The sequence below is a fragment of the Coturnix japonica genome, chromosome 11 (genome assembly GCF_054131305.1).
Source record: "Coturnix japonica strain WE chromosome 11, WE-NBRP24, whole genome shotgun sequence".
Classification (NCBI taxonomy): domain Eukaryota; kingdom Metazoa; phylum Chordata; class Aves; order Galliformes; family Phasianidae; genus Coturnix; species Coturnix japonica.
Genome location: NC_140673.1, coordinates 20,875,174 through 20,899,865, shown reverse-complemented (window position 1 = coordinate 20,899,865; position 24,692 = coordinate 20,875,174). Strand labels below are relative to the sequence as shown.

At 42.7% G+C, this 24,692-nt stretch overlaps 1 protein-coding gene and 1 long non-coding RNA gene across 3 annotated transcripts; one reads left to right on the top strand and one right to left on the bottom strand.

Annotated features, from left to right (window-relative positions):
• Positions 1-4,899: 4,899 nt before the first annotated feature.
• On the bottom strand, positions 4,900-24,619 carry LOC146759054 (uncharacterized). The gene is made up of 3 exons (XR_014932822.1): positions 24,420-24,619; positions 6,017-6,071; positions 4,900-5,088 (listed from the first exon to the last, which is right to left on the bottom strand). It is a non-coding gene; the product is annotated as an uncharacterized LOC146759054 (long non-coding RNA).
• LOC107317492 (riboflavin-binding protein) lies at positions 5,628-16,043 on the top strand. 2 transcript variants are annotated; one of them, XM_015870260.3, is made up of 6 exons: positions 5,628-5,764; positions 6,604-6,760; positions 7,586-7,685; positions 8,798-8,926; positions 12,325-12,436; positions 15,685-16,043. In XM_015870260.3, the coding sequence occupies exons 2-6, from the start codon at positions 6,622-6,624 to the stop codon at positions 15,919-15,921; spliced, it is 717 nt and encodes a 238-aa protein (XP_015725746.1). In that variant the 5' UTR covers positions 5,628-5,764; positions 6,604-6,621; the 3' UTR covers positions 15,922-16,043. The 2 variants fall into 2 exon arrangements, with proteins under 2 accessions (XP_015725746.1, XP_015725748.1); XM_015870262.2 differs by having other exon boundaries at positions 5,714-5,889.
• Positions 24,620-24,692: the final 73 nt, after the last annotated feature.

Here is a 24,692-nt window from a genome sequence, read left to right as displayed (position 1 = left end):
CGGGATCGCGGCGGGAACAGGAGCGAGACTTGGGATGGGGGAAAGAGCGAGATTTGGAACATGGGGCGGGGGGGGAAAGTGTGAGGGGAGGAATGGGAATGGGGGAATGGGGGTATGGGGACAGGGTGAGATATGGGGGCAGGGTGAGATATGGGGACAGGGAGAGATATGGGGACAGGGTGAGCTATGGGGACAGGGTGAGCTATGGGGACAGTGTGAGCTATGGGGACAGTGTGAGCTATGGGGACAGTGCTGAACTATGGGGACAGTGCTGAACTATGGGGGCAATGCTGAGCTATGGGGACAGCACTGAGCTATGGGGACAGCACTGAGCTATGGGGACAGTGTGAGCTATGGGGACAGTGTGAGCTATGGGGACAGTGTGAGCTATGGGGACAGTGCTGGGCTATGGGGGTATTGCTGAGCTATGGGGACAGTGCTGGGCTATGGGGGTATTGCTGAGCTATGGGGACAGTGCTGGGCTATGGGGGTATTGCTGAGCTATGGGGACAGTGCTGGGCTATGGGGACAGTGTGAGCTATGGGGGCAGTACTGAGCTATGGGGGCAGTGCTGAGCTATGGGGGCATATGTGCCATCAGCCCGGAAGGCAGCACAGTACCTTGGGATGCGCTGTGCTACACCTGCACAGAATGCCAGCAATGACAAGCTATTATGTCGGCTATATGTCGTTAAGGTGACTCCTGTCTGGTCTTCTAACCACCTCTGTACCATCCTTTAAAGGCATGGCTGTGAGATTTAGCTACCGCACTAAGCCCTCTCCAAGCTAACAGCATTTCTTAGCAACAAAAGCTCATCAAACACATCAGAGCTTTAAAGAGACAGAAAGAGATCAATGAATACACTGCCTTCACAGTCAGCTTGGACTTGATTTTACAGCAATTGCCACAGTTGAGCTGTTATCCCTGGGGCTAACAGCAAACAAATTGCATGTGTATAAACATGCATACGTTTGTGTGTTTCTAAAAGGTCCAGAAAGGGAAACACGTGGGGTACAGAGAGATGCTGGGCAGCAGGAGCAGCACCAGCTCCTAACTGCTGTCAGCCTCTTTAGGCACCCAAAGATGAGTTTTAAGGAGAGAATTACACATAATTTCACTGCTACTTAAGGAAATAACCTTGAGATGACACACACAAGAAGTCAAGCCATGGAAATCCAGCAGGTGTGCAGTGGAGGGCTGCATTGCAACACTTGTAGAGACTTAACCTGTCTGTACAGAAAGAGAAGAGATGAAAAGAGTGTCAATAAGCTGCACAGGGATTGGAAAAGAAAGAAGGTTTTGATTGATACAACAGAGATGTGAAAACATACAGAAAAGCATCGGGAAAATGTACCTTTTCCAAGAGTGCTGTGGTCAATTTTCTAAGGACAGATTCACTGTGGGGCAATGAGCAAAGCTTTCTAGAGCTAATAAGTCATGCATGGGAGTCATTCCTCACAGACATCTGCAGAAACACTGCACTGACCTCAGCCGTGTCCTACTTAGAACTCATCCCTGCTCTGATGTTAACAGGAAAAGCTCAGCAATGATTAATCCTGTGGTTTCCTGTCAGTGCCTTTTAACATGCTGACCAGTATGATCTCACTGTTACCTTCTGTTTGCATTGTTTCCTTTGTAGACCTGTCGGCTCTACATTTTGATTACAAGGTGCTCAATGTACCAATCAAGAAGAAAAAAACCCAACAGAACAGTAACACAATGGGGCTCAGAGGCTGGCAGTGCCACCAAAAGTACAGAAGTACTGCCAGTCCTACCCTCCACTCTTTGTCTCTCTCATTGTGATATATCGCCCTTTTCCTCACTGCAACACCACTGTTTCCACAGCTGTGCTATAAACTGGACTGGGAAATTGATTTGGCTGGTAACACTGCAGGCAGGAGAATTGCTACATTTCTATTGCTGGATCAGTTCCGCACGTGGTTGGGAGCAAAACCCCACTGGGCTGTGCCAACACAGTGGCGAGAAAGGAGCAATAGAGAATGAAGGCACAAAATGGGGCTGTGGGATGTGGCCACCCATAATCCAGTATCGGCACCACACATCTCACAGCATCACACCACTGCTTTACACAGGGACATCCAGCATCACCTCTTCACAAGTAATAATAAAAAATATTCCCCTAAAAATAAATTAACTGTACATAAGTAGCTGCAAAAATTCAATCAAATATTAACGTTCTAAATCAGAGGCAGTGTTGCAATTGGTTACTTCTGCAGCACAGGCCAAACTGCACCGTGTTTTTCTTTGTCACTTGTGAGAGACCAGATGACAGCACACAGTCAGTCAGAAGCTTCCCAAACCACACACGGTTCTTTGTAACATAAGAATATAAAGATATAAAAAACTGCACCAATCTCTTGTGGATCCAGGAACCCCACAGTAACAGCCCAACAGAACGTGAGAGGCAAATGAAAGAGTAAAGCAAAGGAACAGCATTCAGTTATGCTTTCAAGAGGTTCTTTCAACTTAGTAATAAGCTCAAATAAGCAGGTTTTTGTCCCCTTTAATTCTGAAAATCAAAAACTAATGTAAGGGCTTGAAGTAACATTTTTCCAGAGATCATTTTGTTGTTCGGGTTGTGAGTTTTTTCAACACACTGTTCATTATAATCTGTGGGCTTTCTTTTTGTTTCTGTTTTTCCACTGACTCATTCTCCTGGTTATATAAAACTACTGGTGCTTTTGTCATTCCTCTTCTGGGGAACTTGCACAGCAACATTTGCTAAAAAAGCAAGCAAGCCTGACTTCATCCTGTGGTGTATTTCATACACAAATAAAAGGAAAAACACTGGCCGTGCTGAAGCGAACATAAACAAGTTGCACCTTAAATTTGGCGGTGTTAAGATTTGACCTCAGCTTTTTTCTCTCTTTCTGGAGCCAATAGTGCCAGACTGGGTCCATCTGGAGCGTCTCCTCTGGCATTCAGCTTGACTTGTGACATGATGCATTCAGCAGCCTTGTGAATATGAACCCACAGCTCTGAAGTCTAACAAAATAAAAGTCAGTGTACAGACTGGTTGGCAAATAAACGACACTTAGTGCAACTTTAAACACGGTTCTGCAAGGGAGCTTCAGGAATGACACTAAGTTAGAAAACAACCTGTGTTCTTCATTGCATTGCCTGTTACAGTTAACGAGAAAAACACTTCCAAGTTTGCAGGCTCCCACTGAGACATGAGGAGCGAGCAGATTAATTTCATTAGCACGCATCACCATATATAATAAAGCTGTAATAGGCCAAATGCTCCAATTTACACTTGTGAAACTCCATCTCACTCCAGCCACAGTGTTGTTACACTTCCATGTTGCCAAGGAGGGAAACAGCTCTGGCAGCTGTCACAGGTTGGAAGCACAAACAATTTTTCCCTTCACCACCACAGCTTTGTAGAGTTAACAGAAATATAAAACCATTAAAGCTTACTTCAGTCATTAAAGAGATCAGACTCAATAAAAAGGGATCACTGTGTTGAGTTAGGAGATGTCAGTTTGACATAGATATGAACTCAATGGCCAGAAGCTGTGCAGTTAGCAACTAGCCCGAGTTCCTGTATTTCTTTTGCATTTTTTCCTTCATTCCCCAATGGCAGCTCTTGTAGAAGGAATTTATACATGCAGGTAGTGGCTCCCGAGAGCTCATAAAGCTGCATCTGTGGTTTTGGAATAGATACATCCTTCTGCTAACATCACTGGCCACTATCAGATCATCAGATGATAATGTAATTAATGATAATTTAATGTAACAGTGCCAGAATCACTGTCTGTGGCGATACCTTTAACATCATGCCTGCTTTAACGCTGTATAAAAACTTTAAAAAGATGAATATAAGTTCATAGGACAGTGATATTAATGCTACAACTAAATGGTAACAGGAGTTTGATATGTACAAGATGAGTGACTACTTGAAAATAAATTCAGCATTAACAAATGAAGATAATAACCCATTCAAGTATGAAAAGCAATAAGAAACATTAATACATTTCTCAATATAAGACTCACAGTCTTATACTGAGACTTTTTCTTACTCGGAGAAAGAAAAAAGCGAATCAAGATGATGAAGATGTAGGGCTGAGATCTCTAGAAGCTCCTGTGCCTGAGCCTGCTTACATCTACTGTTAACCAAAGCCAAGTCTGAGAAATCACAAACATATGACAATTTTCCTCCCTGCTGCTAGAAATTCTGCCTAATCTCCCAGCAAGTGGTCCCATTTGGCTTGTATTCAAAGCTTGAAAAAGATCCCAGTCTCCTATAGCTTAATATAATTTGTGTGTCAATTCCATAAACAGAGGCATTACAAGAAACCTCCTGGCTGCTAACACCTTTACAAGTGCGAATACATTTCTTACAAACCAAGCAGTAAGGAATAGAACACGTGCTTTTCATCAGGTTGGCTAGCACAGCTACTCATCCCCAGGTCAAAAGGGAATGTTCATATGGCACATATGGCACAGTGGTCTTTATTTTGTATGAATGCACTGGTTTTAGTACCAAGCAATATGCACAAGTCCTTTATGTTACAAATCAGCAAGGAGTTCCGTCAATTTCAGCCAGCACGAGATCAAGCCACATGAAGTGAAGGCATAGGCAATAAGGCATTACATTCACTTCAGTTTCTCCTATACTTACATTATATCTCTTTGTATTTGTTTTAATTAAATTCACTCTGGAAAACAGAAAACACAGAAAAACTGATCTGAAAATGGCCTTGTAAAAAGGCAGAAGCACTTTTGCCTCAAGGAAGGCTCCAGCCAGAGTAGGAATTGGTGCTCCATATTGTAAGATTCATTCCACACTTCCACTGTGCCAATGTTTGCTTTATTCAAGGAAAAAAAGTTCAAAAATACTGACCCACATCTACTACTTGACAAACCACTGTTGTGTTTTAAAATAGAAACAAGAGATTTTTTATTTTCATCTAAATAATTGCAAGGTAGTCGGTGGTGTGTTGCTAGTTAGGGAGCTCAGTGAGATTTAACCTATCAGAGTAAGAGCACCAATGTGTAATCACCACATCTGCTTTCTGTGATTGTTTGTGTTCAGATGCTGAATCCCCTCTGCAGAAAGCACACCTGTAAGGAAGTCCAGTCAGCACTACTGTCAGTGGTACACACAACAGTTTCTCCTGGTGCTTGCGACACCCGTTGGCAGGTAGAGAAAGAAGGGCAAGCATCAGCAGGTTAAAAAAGAAATCTTCTGAACAAAGAGCAAAGGCCTGAGAATCAGGAGACCAATTCTCCTTCAGAGGCTGCAGTAAAATTACTGAGTAACCCAAAGCAAACTGATATATTTACAGTCAAAATTAAGCCAGTCAGGTTGAAATATGAAGTATTGTTTGTAATGTTTCTAATTTGGTGAAATTTGTGATTAGAGCCCAATTAAGCTGTTGTAGAAATGAATCTAATAAAAATAACAAAAGGAATCATTGCAAAATCAGGCAGGGGCTGGGAGGTAATTGTATTCGGTACACTGGAGAGCTGCTGTTTTTCTAATTCTAGTCTATGTTTGTACTTTCCTGTTTATTATGTCCACATTTACAAGCAATAAAAGGGCATTATGTGCTGGTCATTCCATCTGCTTTTGAGATAAATCTATGTTAGCATTTCAAAGGGTCAAGGAACTCTCCAGGGCAAACAAATTCTGGAGCGCTGATGCCAGATGGCGCGTATATAAAGTGGAAAGCGAGAAACGCAATTTACAGTGTTTCTGTTCCAGGGAGAAGTTTCACCCAGAAGGACAGCAAAAGAGGTGAGAAACTACTGAGAAATCGTACAGGCGCTTTTCTTCTGTAACGTGTTACTTTCTTTGCATCTGAAAAGTTTCGGTACAGAGAGGAGCTGCAGTTCTTGTTCAGACAAAGCTCTTCCAAAAAGGTATCAGGAATATTTAACCAAAGAATTAAAGGTTAAATTAATAATGCCTATAAATAATAATGCATTTAATTATGTAGTAGGTTCTAGATTTATCTGTATAACTCACTAATATGTAGTCTGTACTTACAGAAGCTCTATTCTCGCAGACAAAATGGTTTTTATCTTGCATTTCTGACTGAACTCTACAAAAGAGACAGAAAACAATTGGTCAGATTATTAGGTACAAATGAGCATAACCTCAATGAAGGCAAGTTATCTATATAACTTATCCAGCTCAAGTGCCACCTTATACTCTGCTATTGGCTTTTCAATTCTGTAAACAGAAGCACTGCAATTAAATGCATAATTTCCCAGCACACAAAAGAACTCCGTAAGTTTAGGAGCTAATCAATCTTTTCTTCAAATCTAGCATAGCAATGGGGTGATAAATGCATATCTAAGGGAGAAATTTAAAAACCTTTCCTTACATACTGAAACCTATAACATGTAGCCTGAACTAATGATCCTCCATAGGCCAAAAATCAAAAATATGCAGAAGCATGTTTAGAGGTGAACAAAGGAAAGGGAGAATGAGTGTCCTAACATTGATATGCTTATCTCTCTTGAGCATGTTTTAGTTGTACATACATGCAGCTTTTTAAAGCAGCCCTTTGTTTTACTATCAGGACTTTTCCTACAAATAAAGGATATCAGTAAAGACTTCTCTCCGTACAGGAAAAGAGCTGAACAACAATGCTGAGGTTTGCCATCACCCTCTTTGCTGTCATCACATCATCTACCTGCCAGAAGAATGGATGTCTGGAAGGGGACACCCACAAAGCAAACCCAAGTCCTGAGCCAGACATGCACGAATGCACTCTGTATTCTGAATGTAAGAGCGGTTTAGTTTTTGCTGGAGATAGTCCAGAAGTCCAGTTCTGTGTGCACTGATTGTTCTGCCCATTCCTTTAGCTTCTGAAAAATGTATTAGATTCAGTATAAGTTGCATTTGAAAAACCTCCCTCGATGTCATTTTGCTGCATGCAACTCAAGAATAAGACTCTGGTCCTTAACAAAGTCAGCTACAGAACTCCCACCTGCTTTATTTACTACCTGTTTAAAAGGCTGATAGAGTTTACTTTAATAGAACCTCCATCTGCTTTAAAAAGTTCACATCATAGATGGATTCAGCCTATTGTCATAAAGTATAAAAATATTTAAAGTATATATTTCCCTCCTAATTGTTCTAGTGAATTAACTCTTGTCCCCATTGAATTATTAAAAATGGCAGTGTTTCATTAATTGCAGCAGATCGCAGTTGCATGTAGTTTCCCACACAGACTGCAAAAGGTTCAACTTTCATACTCAGCAAATGACACTGATCATATTTTTTACATTTCTTCAATTCTCTTTTCCTGTTCGGTAACTTTTAGAATTACCACCCATTAGCACATAACATCTGGCAGAGCAGTAGTAAACTTGATGGGGTTTTCTGGACACTCCTTTACCAAGCAGTGTTCATTCAAGTCTATCCCACTCAGCATTTACACTGCTGCTCCCAAAAACAAGAACGTCAGAGCTCAGGGTGCATCTTCTGCTTAGTACCAAGAGACTTTATCACGTTACAGACTAAAGAGATTCACCTGATATTTTTAGCCTTCCAACCAGAGTGTTAAAGAAAATCCTTACTGTAAGATCTTTGTTTCATTCCTAACAGCTTCCTGTTGCTATGCAAACTTCACAGAGCAACTGGCTCATTCCCCAGTAATTAAAGTAAGCAACAGCTACTGGAACAGATGTGGGCAGCTCAGTAAATCGTAAGTCAGCTTTGATGTTGTCTGTGTCCTGGTTCACTGGAGCTGTGCCGTAGCAGCCACACAGCTAACGTTAACTCCCTGCAGATGGACTGTCCCTACATTGCCCTAAAGAGAACACTGCCTGCTCCGGTTCTCATCATCTCTCCTCTGCACCAGAGCAACATCTGGCTCTTCTTTTTCCCCTCTCACAAAAGCCCATGAATCCTTAAGTTTATACTTTTTGTGCAGAGAGATTTATGCCTTTAGCTCAAGAAAGGGCAATGCTTTCTAAAGTTTGCTTTCAATACATAACCAGACCTGGCAATGCAAAGCAGTCATAAACCCAGTAGGTAACGACCATGCTGCACCTCTGCTGCACAGCAACCATCGCATTCCAGTGAGTGCAAACCCGAGTCAATAAAGATCAGCTTCTTTCTCTCTGTTGAGAAAGCAGACCAACCAGATGATCATATCTTCCAAACAGAATGCACAAGAGGCCAGAAATAAAACTTCTGAATATTTAGAATAGAAAATCTTGTAGTCCTGGGCATTTGGTAACCACGGAGAATTGGAGAATGTCTTCATAATCCAGCTTTTTAATACCCTGTTAGATGAGAGAGCTGTGAAACATGGCAAGTCAGAGAAATAAAGGAATGAAAGTACTAAACAATTAAGCAAAAACAGATGTGTGGAAGTCACAGCTATTGCTGCCACTCCCAGAAGAGCAGCAACGCTGCTTCGAAGCAATTTCAGCTGGGCTGTGGGAAAATAGAAAGATCGGTGAAACCCTTAGAATACAGCTTAGAAAATATTTTCTACTTCTAAACTACATTTTATTGCTGCCTTGAGTCATTTGTGCCAGGAAAACCCAAGGCCCCAAAAGTTTATGGAAAAGCTACACAAATAGAGCTGAAATATGCATGGAAACGTTTGTGCACTCTTTAGTTAGCTGTGGTAATTGCACGGTCTGTATACAACACCAAAAGAACGATACAAACAGGGCAAAATGCTGCTTTTCTGTTTTTCTCCTGGTCTGTAGTACTGCACCCACATCAAGGCAGGACTAGAAAATGGAAGTTGTAACCTTAACACTGAGAAACGTGTTTATTTGAGGCTTTTCTCACCCACAACAGCTGTGAAGATTTCACAAAGAGAATCGAGTGCTTTTACCGGTGTTCTCCGCACGCTGCTCACTGGATCCATCCCAAACATACTGATGCTATTCAGTCTGTTCCACTGTGTCAGAGCTTCTGTGATGACTGGTAGGTTCAAATCAGCATCCGAATATCTTTATTGAGCTTTAATACGCCTGTTACTCAGGAGTCAGAGAGCACAGGTGGATGAAGCACAGTCTTCCCAACCAAGGGGCAATAAGGTTCCATAGCTCCTTGTAAGGCTTTTCACTTGTTTTTCCTGCTTATTTCCAGTTTGCCATCTTTACCTTTTCCTCCGCTAAGCTGCTGCCCTGCACAACAATAATGCCCAAAGCAGAAAGAAGGATGGAGTCATTCAGACCCAGTCTTGGAGTAGGAACATTGTATCCCAGCACTCAGAATCTTAAGCCTCCAAATTAAATGTTTCTGAGAGGTGAAAACACTTGGATACTAAAGCAACAAAGTTGCCAGTGGGCTTTAAAACAGGTCTACCAGGCCAAGTAATAGGATACCAATATCTAAGACAAACATAGCCTGAAACAATGTAAGTAGAGAATCTACATTGGTAGCAGCACACAAAGCAAATTGCTACATTCAGTGAGAATGTAACAATGAAAGAAAAGGGAATTAAGATTTCTACGCATGCACTTAAAATCCTGCTCACAAAGAGGAATTGGTTTAAGCCAGTCTGCGTATCTCTGAGATTTATAGCCACGTACAGGATGGATCAGTATTATATCACAAAACCTTCAGTGTTGCTTGGATACTGCCAGGAGCTCCAGGTAAACGGCATTTCTAACTTTTATTGTTAGAAAGCATATGCGTGTGTGATGGAGAGCTGCTGCACAGGGACAAAACACAGTCCCTTTTCCTGGTAGGGAAAAGGCTCCACTCTGAACAAGTGCTGAACAATGATCTATTGCCCCTGCTGGCGTCACAGACTCCTGGCCTGAATCAAAATGTGAAGATGATCCATTACTGTGCATGCCGCTCTATGCCTGCCTAATGCCAGTGTCAAAGCCATTCCCTCACCCTGCTTAAGGCCTGAGGCGAGAGAAGAGCTTGGCCAGAATTCTGACCCTTTCTGGTGATTTAAAGTAACATTTTTTGTTCGTGTTCCATTCATTGGAGCCCGTTCGGTGCTGTTAGTGATGTGACCTACTTTCTCCACACGCCGTGAGTGCTCCTGCTGCACTGCATGGCTTTGTGGCCAGAAATGTGCACAGGATTCTCAATGAGCAGTGACTTCATTTAAAAGAAATTCATCTGACTGGCTTGGGGCCTTCCTTTTCTTCCTATTGTCTTAGAATTGCTTCCTCCCACTAGTCCTACAACTATCGCTTCTGAAAGAGCCCGATGGATATACATGCCATTGTCTGATCCACCTGCCAGGTGACCCTGTGCCATTTAACAAAGAAACAGCTAATTATAAAGAAACCAAATTAAAAGACAAAAGCTTCAAAATACAAATATCTCACCCAGTGTGCACAGGGAGCTGGGATATTTGGAGAGCATATTTTAAATATTAATGTTTAAGAGTCTCACAGGTTGTAATTAATGTCTGAAGAAACTACTTATGGGTTTCTGGACAGCAAAAAAATCAAACTTATCAGAAGTCATGATTTGTCATAAACTTAGATTCCTAATTACTTCCACAGGGAAAGAAAAACCCATAAAATAGAATTATGCCTTGCTGTATAACAAGCCACGGGGTCAGGAAATAATTGTAATTAGGAACATCTCACCCAACAATTCAATAGGTAACAGTGAACAGAAATATAAATATTTCAATAATCATATTTAATTCAGATTCCCAAGCAAGCCAGAGATACAGCACGGATACCCCAGTTCAGTCACACTCTGAAATACACGCTCTTGAAGTTTGAAAAGTAAAACTGAAGGTGGCATTAATTTAAAAACAAAACAATAAAGCAGCTCTGTCCTCCCCTAAACTCCCACCCACGTGCCTCAGCGCTGTGGAGCGGCCATGAAGGATCCAGGTCAGGGAACATGTTGGGCTGGGTCACCAAATCCCAGCTTCTCACCTGATCAAAGCTTCAGCAAAGGTCCTGACCTTCAAACATTGATTTTAATGTGAAAATGAGAAGCAGGAACTTCTCTATTGCACTACAATGTTTCTGTGTGCACTGCAAATATATTTAAAATCACTTTGTCTATCATTGTAATAGAAAGTACAAAAGGTTGGGTTCAAATGCACCTGGTCTACTCACTTGTAATTAGTGCTGGCACTGAGCAACACCTTAGAGCTGTGTGCTGGCTGTGACCTTGTTTTCCAGGCACTATGCAGAGACAGCTCTGTAGATTTGCACTTTCTTACCTTGCTGCACATTCAAATGTATTGCAAGGTGTAGATCCTGTAATTGTGTGACTACATGACAGCTCCATGTTTCATTTTGAAACATAAGTCTGCTGTCATTGTGATATCAAAGCAACTTCGGAAACATGACCCTGAAGATTAAAAAAACAAACAGAAAATATATCCAAAAGAATTAATTATAATAAACACTACTTTCACTATTTGAAAGCTATGCCTCTCACTCAAGGTTTTGGCACTCCCAGTTACGGGTGTGAACAGACCGCCCGAAGCCATTGAGACTAAGTCTAAGTGGATGTTAACTGATCTGCAGAAAGAGATCCTTAACAAATTAAGGATTTGAGCCAAAGTTGGAGCCAAAAGTAGAACATCAAAAGGAGTGGAAGGAAGGAAATGATGTGAGGTGATGGTAGGTCATGAGATCTCTCATCACATAGAACAGCCAGTCGCATACCTTACTGATTCCAGGCCATTTATAAGCTTTTCTTTACATTATTGCTGACAATTTAAAAATCACTTAAAATTTAAACTCACAGACCTACACCTCACACGGCATTTATCTTTTCTACTGTGCTGCAAGCTTAACTTCTTTGAAAATGTGCTGAGGCTGACAGCCTTAGCCTATATGATTGCACTGCTTATAGGTTTTCCTTATTTCTCTGACCAGTTTTCATAGCCATCTCATGCCCAGGAATTACCATTCATCCTTTCCCATGGTAATTCATAAATTTCCCCCACTTCTCTCTCAAGTGACAATTCACTCCCAGGATACCTGTGCTATGCCACAATGCTGATGGGCTGCATCCATAAAACTCCCTCCCTCACAGTATTTCCTCTACCCAGTAACATCAGCCAACTTAACCGAGCAGAAAAGATCACCATGAATGAATGCTGCAGAGCACAGACCATCTACATACACCTGTGAGCATGAAACATCATGGGTGACCTGCTTAGTTTTCATTGGGATTTAGGTCTTCCTGTTTGGTTCAGAGTTTATGCACATGTCAAGCTAAGATAATGTGCACATTTCTTGAAGATCAGTTGATAAACTGCACAGTGTGACCATACCACACTACTAGTGCAGCCCATGGGCTTTTCAAGTTGAATCCCTGTAGCTCACTGTAAAACACTGAGGGAAATAATGGTATCTTCCACGCTGTTCTCCATGAAGGTACGAAGCCTGCCAAGATGATTCCACTTGTGCTTATAACTGGCTGATGGACTGGGAACAAGATGGGAGTGGAGAAAACCACTGTAAGCGTGAATGCAGGCCATACAGAGAGGTAAGAAAACATGGACGGTTAGGGCACAAAGAACACAGAGTATTTTCTTTTTCCCAAATATGTGGGTTTAAAATGCAATATGTGCATTATTTTTTATTTCAGCAATTCAAGCCATACCTGTACCTACCGCCAGATTCCTCAAATTCATCCTTTTTAAAGCATTTTTATGTAGATCTCTCACTAAATATATGCAAATCTAATCATTCACTATTCATACTTGTGAAACAGAAGTAAATGTTCCAGCAGAACTGATACATTCACCACAGCAGAGGTCAGAAAGTAAAAGATAAAGGAACCTATAACAGAAAGAGACAATGAACTCATCTATTAATATTCCAACACTGATATTATTAACAGCTAAACTTCACTAAACCCAGTGCAAACTAAAGAAGTGAACAGAACTTAAGTGTAGTTCTTAGGGACTGGTAGTACAATTTGCAGAGATCCCAAATGGATTGTTTGGAATTCTGCACAAATTCATGGCCATCCAGAAGTTAGTTCAGCAACTGATAAAAGTCAGAGCCCAGGATTTGTGTCTGCTCTGTAGCAGTGACACTGATCAGCAGGGCCAGGAAGATGGCCAAAAACCAAATGGGCTGTGGAAACTCACAGCTTAGTTTTCCAGATATGCCAAATCATTGGTAGGTCCAGACAAAGTGAAAGGAAAATGATCATTTCCATAAACAGTCTCTGTTTAAACTGTCCCTGGTTCAGAGGTAGAAGGGTTCAAATTTAAATCCCCAGGTAAACATTTCTTAAAGAGAATATACCATCTGCTGGGGAAAAAAACCATGCAGCAAATCCAGAGCTCTTATCACTTGAAGGCAGATGCAGCTATTCCTAAACTAAGTGGAACCACACCCAACACTGCCCATGTTGTTTGCCAAAAATAGGCCTGCATGGTAAGTAGGAATAAATACTAAGTTTCTTCAGAGCAATTATAAAAACATATTTCCCATATGAAAATGAAATTACATATAAACGCCGGAGTCACTTGCTTTGCACTCAACTCATGGAAAAGAAAGTTACTGCTATCTGGAAGGGCTAAAAGGTTCTCCCATGTCGGGGCATTGTGGGCAGATGCTTTCATCTGACACCCTCAGCAAATGCAGTGACGTATGCAAGTGTTTGTAAGGACTACTTGGAACAAACAAGGAGTATGAAGAATGTCCGTGGATCACAGCCAGTTTTGGTCTGGCTAAAGTGAAGCACATTTTATCATGTTTCTCCCAGCAGAGTGCTTCCCAAGTGATGCTAATGCACTGAGCAGAATGCCGTCCAAGAAGCTGAACAATCAGAAGCAATAATTGAAGTACACTTTTGTTAAATGGGCTGTGGGCACTGTGTGTTTGCTGAAGCATTCTGGCCACGCTATGATCTTTAAGCAAAGTTTGGAGGAAGGTTAAAATTAAATGGCTAATTTAACAAGTATCAGAGCATGAATGCACATTGCAGAACATGGGGAACATAAGAATAGGATGTGGCCACGACTCCTGCAAATGGACGTAAGAAAACTAATAACAGCTTTTAAATATTTCCCCACACAACCAGCTAAAAGCAGGTAGAAATCCAGGGTCTGTACAGGAACTAGAGGAAAATGCCTCATGCTGCTTAAGAGTACAGGAATAGCTGGAAAGAAACAGCTAAGATCTGCTGCCCAAAGGAGAACAAGGGGAAAACCAAATGCAACAACCTCTCCATTTCTGACCCTGCATCTCTCCCAGGGCACTGACCAGCTTTCACTGTCCTCCAGCAACTGTGGCATCCACAGAACAAGCTGGCGAGATGTAAAAAGCTGTTTTACATACTACAGCCTTTGAGGCTATTTGGAATAGATTTCTTAAATCTGATGATTATATTTCATCTCACCTGCCTTCTGCACAACCCAAGCCAGAGTTGTTTGAATTGTGATGAGACAAGGAGACATCTCATAAGGAGAACTTGTGGAAAACAGGTAGAGCAGAAGCAGCTGCAGGACTACAGATGCCCAGTCCTACTTCCATACAATAGACTTCGATCTATAATCATTAACTGCTTGCACACAGAACACCTTCCACGCAGAATTCTCCTGACCATGAACACAGATCACTGTCTCCTAGAGATTCCCAGATCTTTATATGTGCTGCTGTGACAGCTCAGAACCCAGATATTACAACACAAAAGGAAATGCCAAGGGAATAGTGAAGCAGTGTCACAAGCAAGGACTGCTCGAGCTGTCACAGATGAAACATGGCTTCCTTCTGAGATATCCTGGTGACAAAGTGAATCAGTGTCTCTTCTTAATTCCCAAGGCTTCTGCTCCTGCCATCACTCCCACATCCAACTTCATTCTTAGCTTTGCTTGGGAAGTATCTCAAGTTTCTTCCAGAAACAGGAAAGATTGAACTTCAGCAACAAACACACAGGAGAAATGCAGGGAAGACTGAGTATATATCTTGCCCACTCTGTGGCTGAACATGATAATTCCTAAGCTTACACTCTTTAGGAAAACTCAAGCTGGGAGGACAGAAGATTGTTGCAATGTGAGCCTGGCAAACAAGAAATACCTTTGTTGTTTGGCCACACAGGTCCTGTGACAGAGAGGACTTACAAAATGACATAGCAGCAAGAACAGGCCAAATTCACCTGCAGAGAGTTGCTGCAGCTTACAATTTCTTGAGGCAATAGATAAAGCTGTTTGGAGGCAGGCCAAGGCCCGCGGTTGTACATCTTCTTTTCATCAAGCAGTTTCTGAGTTATAGCCCTTCTCTTTGTGAGGTTCTGCCTGGTCACGGTGTACACTACAGCAAGCACAGTGCGATCCCATGGAGCTGTGACTCCACTGGGCTGTCTCTAGCTTGTAAATAGAGCCCAGTTTTCAAAACACTCCACTTGGCACTTCCAGCAACACTCAAACCCTGAGACATGTCAGAGTGTCCTGACATGCTGCAAGTCGTGCAGCCTCTTGCACACAGCTTTACTCTGTCAGCCCCAGGGTGGAAACAAAGGGCTGGCTGTTCATCACACTGCACTTTGTGTAATTGCTTGCTCTCACAACTGGCAACTCTCTTTTGCCAGTGGTGGGACTGAATAACATCTTAAAGGGATGGAGCACAGCACAGAGCTGTACAAGGCAGCGAATGAATGCAGACTTCTTCATAATTTTGTACCATTTCTAAAAAAGTGATGTTTCTCAAATGAATACAAGTCGATTTTAACTCCATCCTTTTTAAAACGTGATTGATGTGTGTTTCTCATCTTACACACAGATGTATGCAAATGGGACCGACATGTGCCAGAATATGTGGGGGGAATCATTTAAGGTGAGCGAATCCTCCTGCCTCTGCTTGCAAATGAACAAGAAGGACATGGTGGCAATCAAGCATCTCCTCTCCGAGAGCTCAGAGGAAAGCTCCAGCATGAGCAGCAGTGAGGAACACGCCTGCCAAAAGAGGCTCCTGAAGTTTGAGGCACTACAGCAAGAGGAAGGGAAAGGGACAAGATGAATTTTGGTGGATGAACGTCAGAAGGAGAAAAATCATTGTGGAGGTTGGGGTCAGGGCATCACAGCAGCCTGTCTTATCCCGCGCTTCCGAGAACACAATAAATCAATGGTTGGCTACATTAATCCTTCTCTGAGTTTGTTTTGGTTTTTTTTTGCATCTGCATCACAAAGCTCCCAGGCAAGTCAGCACAGGTGTAATCTTGTGACTTCAATTAGAAGCCTGAAGGTAACTTCTAGGGTTGGTTTTCAAAGAGAGGAGCACAGGCAGTGCTTGCTGATTTAAGGTGGAACAGTGAGAACTAGAGACCTCTGAAAGGCCATGTCAGCAATGCACCGAATCTTCAACACGATCCTTCATTGGCGTAGGTATAATCACTCATGTCACGAGTTGCCATGTGCCAGACTCTGCTCAGACAAGGAAGAAACATAGCAGGCAGAAATAGGTCAGTAGGTCTGGCTACTGGCAATTGAAAATGTATTTATTTTGTATCACAAAAACATACTTCTGTAACAGGGGATTGTGATGTATTAGATAAATCCTTGGATCCGCACATGACCAGTATACAGTATGCATAGGCTGCTGCTATGGGCTTCTACTTTAAACAACAGTAGCAAAAAAGTCTCCTAGACAATGAATTTGAAGAATAATTTTGAGTGTAATTAATCCCTTGGAATGACTACAAACAGAATGATCTCTGCATCAGGGAGGACCCACATAAGGGGTTTCCCATCAGTATTTCTATTTGCCAGCATCACTGCTACCGTCAAAGTAAAACCAAAGTCTGCACCAGTCCCAAGGGACCCATCAGGTAAGGATGAATGAATTGCTGGTTTTACTTTTGCTTGCATACTTCCTCTGACATCACTGGAGAGCAGAGTTCCATGCCATTCTGTACAGCCTTTCACAGCTGTATCACCAGGGCAGCCATGAAAGGATTTAATTTTGGGACTCACCTCATCACCAAGTGAAAATCCACAACCTCTCAGTGCTTGCTACAGAGCTCAGTACCTCACAACATGTAAGGAAGGATCTGGCCTTCAGCTGAAACAATGACTTGGCACACCCTGTTTCACTAGGAGAATGTTAAAAATCCATCACCCTCTTCCCTAGACTGCTTGTTTACTTTAATGGTTTCACACAGCTGCAATAGTAACGTTAGATCCATTAGGTCACGCTCTGCCTCTCAGCATAGTTAACAGTGGCATAATTCCTACCCATACTGAACTGTTTTTGGAATGATATGTCGTGACGTCTGTATTTCACAGCTACTCTGGTACTACATTAAGAATTAACAAGCTGTTCTTTTCAGAACGAAAATGCACTTCTGTAAAGCTCTGCCAGACTTTTTTTAACCCTGATTTACTCAGTTCTTTCCTGTCCTCTTTGATTGCAGAGGCACCTGAATCAGAGCAGAAAGTCTCCTGCTTTTTATTTTGCTATGCAAAATTAATTCAATAATTAATCATTCCCTTTCAGTAGCATAACATCGCCTTATTCTGCACCACCACTGCCAAACATTTCCTTTATGTTCTTTGCTAAATTTAGCGCATTTATTTCTGCCTGCATCTCTGCTCTATTTTTCCCATCTGCCTTTATTCTCTTTGCTCCAGATAACCAAACCAGCCCCTTGAAACCACTTGCAATAAAGCTCTTCCATCCAGGACAACCCATGAGACTGGTCACACACACACTCCTGAGCAGCACTGGATCCTACCGCAACCAAGGGACCACAACTGAGGTGCCTATATTTAATGGCACTAAGATCTTTATCAAGATAGCACAATGGTAGATGAAATACTGTGTGAAACGTTGTGAAATGTATTTCTACACAAACCTGTAGGAACCAGACTTACAAACTTTATTAATAAGTTAACTTGGATTTACCAACAAGATAAAATAGATAAAAATAAAAGAATTGTGCCAGTTATTGACTTATTTACTATATGATATCAGCTTTTGTACCGTGCTACGTGGGGCTGGTGTCATGTTAATCATAATACAGCCAGCTGGGTCACTCTGCTTCTTCTGCTTATTTAGTTTTCTTTCCTTAAATATTGGCACAGTCTTCTGAAACTCCACTGCAACGCCAGGAGCTGCTACCAACCAGATCCTTCTCAGCAGTTCCCTTAGTGCTCGTTAGTGTAGGTGAGCTGAGCTGCTGCTTGAAAATTATTGACATTACTTATGATGATGAACTTCAGTTTTAATTACCCACAGACTGAAAAGGACTTCATCATCCTTCTGCAACACAAATACTTAATTCTACCTGTATTTCAGTACTAAGTGTTATTAACAAAACTTGCTCCCTGTATCTTGTGCCACTGGAAGGCTTTCTTCATCACATTACTCAACAGTTCTCACCTTCACTTTAGTTGTGCCAGCCATGATTTTCTCTAGAGCCCTAACCTATTTTTATAGTCCATAAATCCACACTGATATTGACTGTTACATAGCTCCCCTTTTGAAAAATAATAAATATCAATAATGATGACACTTTTGACTAGCGTTGCATTTTTCACGGGCAGATTTTACTAAAAGCATTTTATAAGTATTAATTAATCTTCCAAATACACCTGAGAGGAAGACAGGTTGTGAGCAAACTAAGCCGGTAGGATGGAGTCAGTAAGAAACTTATCTGATTGCTGCAAGTGTTGCAGAATGAGGGCTAGCACCAACAAGTTCTCTTTCAGAGACTCATTTCACCCTGGAAATGAAGTTGTGCTTTGCAAGGTAAACCATGGACCAATGTTATCATGTAAAAATCACAGGAGAGATTTTAGGAAATAAAACACTGCAGAAATCTGGACATCAAAATATAAAAACAACCCATGTAATAAAACACAATGGAAGAAGTTATTAAACAATGCATTTCCATGCACTTTGTATAGAAACAACATGATAAACGTTATCACTGTTAGCTTCTTTCAAACAAATAATGTCTTAATGTCTCATGGTTGGACTAGATGATCTTCTAGGTCTTTTCCAACCTTGATAATTGTGTGATAATTCTGTGATTAACAGGCTAATTTTCCAAGCTGAGATACAACCAACCTGCTGGAGAGAAGAGCAAGCTGTAGATGGGGCTTTTGAAGGATTTTGGTAACATCTGATGTGACATCCTGATAAGGAAACAGAAAACTGAAGCACAAACAAAAATACACTAACAGAGGTTCAGAACTGCTTACAAACGAATTACACTGTGTTTATGTTGTCATTAAATTCAGTCAGGTCTTTTATTAGGAATCCCAAAGGGTTTGCTCCTATTCTAGTCAACGAAGCAGACATTTTACAGGCACGCTGTAGGACAAGAGTAGTGCAGAAATGACTTTTTTCTGACCAGAGAACTGGTCCGAGCCCCTAAAGGTGGAACTCTACAAAGGGAAATGAAAAACCTTGCACTGAAGAAAGGTAAATCAAGGAAAAAAATAAGCAGGGAGATACACAGCAAAGGAACAGCTGAGCAGCCATGGAGCTGGGATGGGTGTTAGTCACCAATGCCATTTACAGTGAAAACTTTATACTGTGGAAGCTGTAATCTTTTAAGACTTCAGTATATACAGAACCCTGGATGTCCCGACTCACAGAGCACGCAGATACAGAACTCAGTGACATCCTACTAGCAATTACTCACAGCCTTCACAACATATCCCACATTCCACAGAGGCGCTGCTTGTGGAATGACCCCACTACACGCACAGGCTGTGGAATGTGGTGGGTATCAGGCAGAGATCCCTGCATTGAGACTGAACTCCATCCATCTCCTCAATAAAATCAGCTCACACAGTCTGTAAATGCAAGTGCAATACTTTCTGAGAGGAAGAACATGGTCCTAGTATTGCTATAATGACTGTATAAAATAAAAGGAATAAAACTAATTAAATTTATGTACATTTTATTATTATTATTATTCCACCTCCCTCCTTTTTTTTTCGCTCCAACATTCTGCTTAACCAGGATTCTACTTAAATGTTGCCACATATTCTACACTGCTCAGAGGTCTGTTCTGTTGTGTGTTTCCTCTACTTTGTTATTGAAGGAGACACAGTAATTTGGACAAGAAAAGTGAACAGTCCAAAAGGCATAAGGACTGCAATTACAATTTGAAACGTAGTCAACCTTTACTAATAGCAAAATAAATGTCCTATTTGTCTGAAGACTGATAATTCTCCAGCACAACTCACTGTACTTACTGACAAAAAAGACTTTCACCTTCAATAAGGGCACCTTAGGGAGCAGGTCAGAGTGAAGCTGTAGGACCACTCCTGAATAAAAGAGCCAGCCTACAAAATCAATCACCTGCTTCAGCTAAACATGAAGATGCAACGAGGATCAGACCCAAAGCATCTGTCACCTTCCCACACCCCCAGGTAAAGGGTGCAGAGATCCCTTCACAGAATCACAGAATGACCTGGGTTGGAAGGGACCTCAAGGATCATAAAGTTCCAACCCCCCTGCCTGGCAGGGCCACCAAACATACACCTTTACTAGATCAGGTTGCCCAGGGCCCCATCCAACCTTCCTCTTGAGATGTAACATCCCACAGAAATGAAAGGAGGAAACATTTCCTGCTGCACATTCTTGCTTCCCTTTAGCTACTAAAAGCGTCTCTGTCCTACCTCTGTTTTGATCACCAACTGCTGAGTCTTAGCACTCTATTGGCCTCCTTCCTTGGAAATGCAGTGAGCTCTCTGTGGAGTTTGCCTTGGTTCCCCTCTCAGACAGCTGTGATTAATTCCATGTTCAAGCTCTTGAGTTAATTCTCTCATTAGATCACTTTCCTTCTTCATGGAATGATTATTCCCACGGGAGAAATGAGAAAAACTAAAACAATATTGTGTTAGTATCTGACACACTGCATCCAGGATGTTTACTTTAAATCAAGTTGCTTGGAATTGCTCCAGACCTTCGGCTTAAACAAGAATCTTCCAACCAATGGGGAACTGTAGCCATGTGTTGCACAACGTTCTTATTCCATTGGAATTTCAACAAACTTCCTGCTAGGTGAGCGTACCCTGAACAAAAGCTGAGCATAGGAAGACAGGGCAGGGGAGGGGGAAGAAAACCTCAAGTTTCCATGCAAACCATATGCCCTGGAGCTGCCTATGCAGACAAGCTTTGAAGACCCCTCTTGTTCTCCATCTTTGATCAACTCCAGTTGAGATCTTTACCCTACACACACATGAATAATTGTTAGGATTCATCATTTCTTGCAGGAATAAAGGTAATAGCTCATGGGCCTGGCCCAATCCTGCCAAGAGAGCCATTGAGGCTTCAGTACACCTAAGCCAACAAGAAGTTTCTGTAAGTATCTAATTAGAATCTAGTGCTTCTGGCTCATTAGAGGCTTTTGACTGAGAGCAGACAACACGATTACCAGCTCTGCAGGGACTCATCACACAGCACACAACTCCACCACTTCACTAAGAAAACACGTATTGGCTGCGACTGATGATCTGCATCATTGCCTTATGCATGCAGTGGTATCCATGTATCCAAAGCTATAGGTATAGGAGACAGTAAAGCAAGACTGCACTTTCAAACCAATTATTGTTCTTGTAGGTTTTTTTAGACTAAAAGCACTTCACATCTGACAGAGTTCAGGAAAAAAGAAAATCTAAGACCTTCCTGTAATAGAAAACTACAATATCCAGACAAGTAACACATATTAGGCACCCATTTTTGCTGCACGTTCAGAAAATATCATCCTGTGCAGACAGCACCACCTGCAGGATTTGGGGGTGGAAGCAGATCCTTTACTCAGCAGAACTCTGTCCAGGTGTTGGGACCAGCTTTACAGAGGGACCCTCAACCAGAGAAATCTGAGCAGCCAGGGGACTCCATGAGATACCCCAAGAAAGACCGCAGTGCTTTGGCCCCCTGGCTCAGCACAGGGCTTTTTCAGGGGAGAGCCTAATAATCTCATTTGTCAGATTGTTCTCAATGAGAGGTCTTGGTATTATGACAGCAGCATTTCTGTGCAGGCATAGGCAGTGGAGCACACAGAGGAATAGTGACCATACCTGCTTTGTCACCTGTCCTATAGGTCAGTCAGTACTCAGCTGCCTTACTGACAAATACCACATTAGGAACCTATTAAATCAAAATTGAAGTCATTTTTAATTCCTCCATTGTGACGTGTTGTCATTCTTGGTATGAATCAAAAGGCTTCTCATCACACAGTACAATTTCACTCTGTCAAATATACTTACAGACTTATCACCAAAAAATCCTCAACCCTAGTCTGCTTTAGGAGATGCACAATAGCATATGGGAGCATTAGCTCCATCTTGTATGGCCTCTATGTGGTTATGAAACACGCTGAAGCAGTGCCCTCTTCCGTACATAGAACTAGTCAGCCACATTAGCACAGTACAGGACAGGCCTTCAGGGCAGAATTAGCAGTCTGGACAATGCTATTCTGTGCCTGTAAATTTGGCACTATGGTGTGAAATCCTAATGCTGGCCAAGCATCTAACAGCTGACATCAGCCTGAGCCTGAGCACCGAGAAGAATTCTAAGCCTTTTACTCACAGGCCACTTCCAGTGAATAAAATGTCAGCACAAAGACGGCTCTGGATTCTTTTACTGATTCATCAATGAAAGAAAATTCTCTCAAAGAATGTAGCTTTAAATCTGCATTGAGCCATATCAGCACGCACCCAACGCATGCACTTGTAGAAACCTTTCCTATCCAAGCATATATTTTAATGGATAATTTTTTAAGACCAGCTCAAAAATGGTCGTTTTACCATTCTAACATCAAGAAAAAATAGTGATGAATGGAGAAAGCAACAGTCTCCAGAGAGTATCACAATTGAGATTTCTTTTCTGGAAGCACATTTAAAAGTTATTACAATGAAATACTGAATCACAAGAAAAGCCTGAGGGGCCACGACCATTGTAACTGTAAGCAGACATGTTTCTCTTTTCCCATCCTCACAGTAAATAGATATGAAGTGCTCCACAAGGTACTCTGTTGTTGTTGTTTTCTGTTTGTTTTTATTTGGCTACATGTCACATTTCAGAAATGGTTGTGGAATACTGAGGAGGAATGCTTTTGTCTCTGAAGCAGTGCTGGCTTTTTCAGATGCAGGGAATGTGAGCGTGTATCTCAGTACGTGAAGCTCTTCCCTTGGTCAGTGCCCAGACATGCAGTGACTCAGTGAATTACACAACGATGGCCCTGCCTCAGGACCAGCTCTGACCCCATACACCCCAAGGTACTACAAGGCGCTGTGGTGAAGCATTTGTACTGGAACGAAAAGAAAGGCCCAAATGCTGCATGATGCCATACCAAAGGTAGGTGTGTGGGCTGGCCATCCTCAGGCAGTGCTGGCTGTAATGCCACACTGCTGAGGACACACAGCCCCCACCACTGCATTCTCTGGGACTCCCCCAGGCAGAGGTTAGCTGTGGTTTCTCCTCAGAAAAGAATGTAATATAATCACAGAATCATTAAGGTTGGAAAAGATCACCAAAACATCCAGTCCAGCCCCACCATACCCACCGAGCACATCCCTCAGTGCTACACCTCTGCAGTTCTTGAACACTTCCAGGAACGGTGACACCATCACCTCCCCAGGCAGCCTGTGCCAGCACAGCACCGCTCTATGGAAGAAATTGTTCGTAATATCCAACCTGAACCTCCTCTGGTGCAACTTAGGGACATCACCTCTCGTTATCACAGCTACGAGAAAAGGCCAACCCTCATTTCACCATAACCTCCTTTCAGAGGGTTATAGAGAGCAATGAGGTCCTCCCTGAACCTCCTCTTCTCCAGACTGAAGAATCCCAGCTCCCTCGGCTGCTTCCCATAACGCCAGTGACCCAGACCCCGCATAGCTTCGTTGCCTTTCTCTGGACACACTCCAGGGCCTGCATGTCTTTCTTACAGACAAGGCCCATCCTTTAGTGAGGTGCTGTCGGTTTCCTTCTCACAAACACATTACAGTGGCTGGGAACCCAGCCTGCAGAGGTAGGGCTGAGTACGACTGAAGGAGCCTGTAAGGCAATGCAGGAGGCCACTGTGACCACACAGCAAATCAAACAGCATCCCTTATTGAAAGGGACACACAGGTATCACAGAGCCTGACTCCCAGCTCCACACAGGTTTACCCAAAAACCAAACCATATCTCTGAGAGCATTTTCTAAGTGCTTCTTGATCTCACACAGAATCACAGAATCACAGAATGACCCGGGTTGGAAGGGACCTCAAGGATCATGTAGTTCCAACCCCCCTGCCTGGCAGGGCCACTAAACATACACCTTTACTAGATCAGGTTGCCCAGGGCCCCGTCCAACCTGGTCTTGAACACCTCCAAGGACGGGGCATCCACAACCTCCCTGGGCAGCCTGTTCCAGGGCCTAACCACTCTGCTAGTGAAGAACTTCCCCCTAACAACCAACCTAATCTCCAACAGACTCTGTGCCCTGGGAATCCCCTCAGCACCACAAGCAGCAAGAGACTGATTTAAACCAACATAAAAAAGCACCTTACGGAGAAGGCAGCAGGTCCTCGGGAAGGCTGGCTGCAGGTAGAAGGAAACAGGCTCCCAAGCGAGCAGGCAGGACACAGACAAGGAGTCCAACACTGCCAAGGCAGCCCCGCTTCGCTGCCGGCCGGTCCCGCCGCCACAGCCCGTCCCGCCTCACGCCTCGCAGACGAAGGCGCGCACTCCCGCCACCAGCACTGCGCATGCGCAGCGGAACGGTGCGAGCACCGCCCGCCTCAGGCTCAGGTTGTGGAGCTGCGCATGCGCGAGCTCTGCCC

Bases quoted from the DNA above. Each gene is read 5' to 3' on its own strand.
- LOC107317492 (XM_015870260.3), top strand. From the start codon at position 6,622: ATGCTGAGGTTTGCCATCACCCTCTTTGCTGTCATCACATCATCTACC. The intron at 7,686-8,797 runs GTAAGTCAGCTT...CACCCACAACAG, and splicing joins TGTGGGCAGCTCAGTAAATC to CTGTGAAGATTTCACAAAGA. The intron at 12,437-15,684 runs GTAAGAAAACAT...TCTTACACACAG, and splicing joins AATGCAGGCCATACAGAGAG to ATGTATGCAAATGGGACCGA.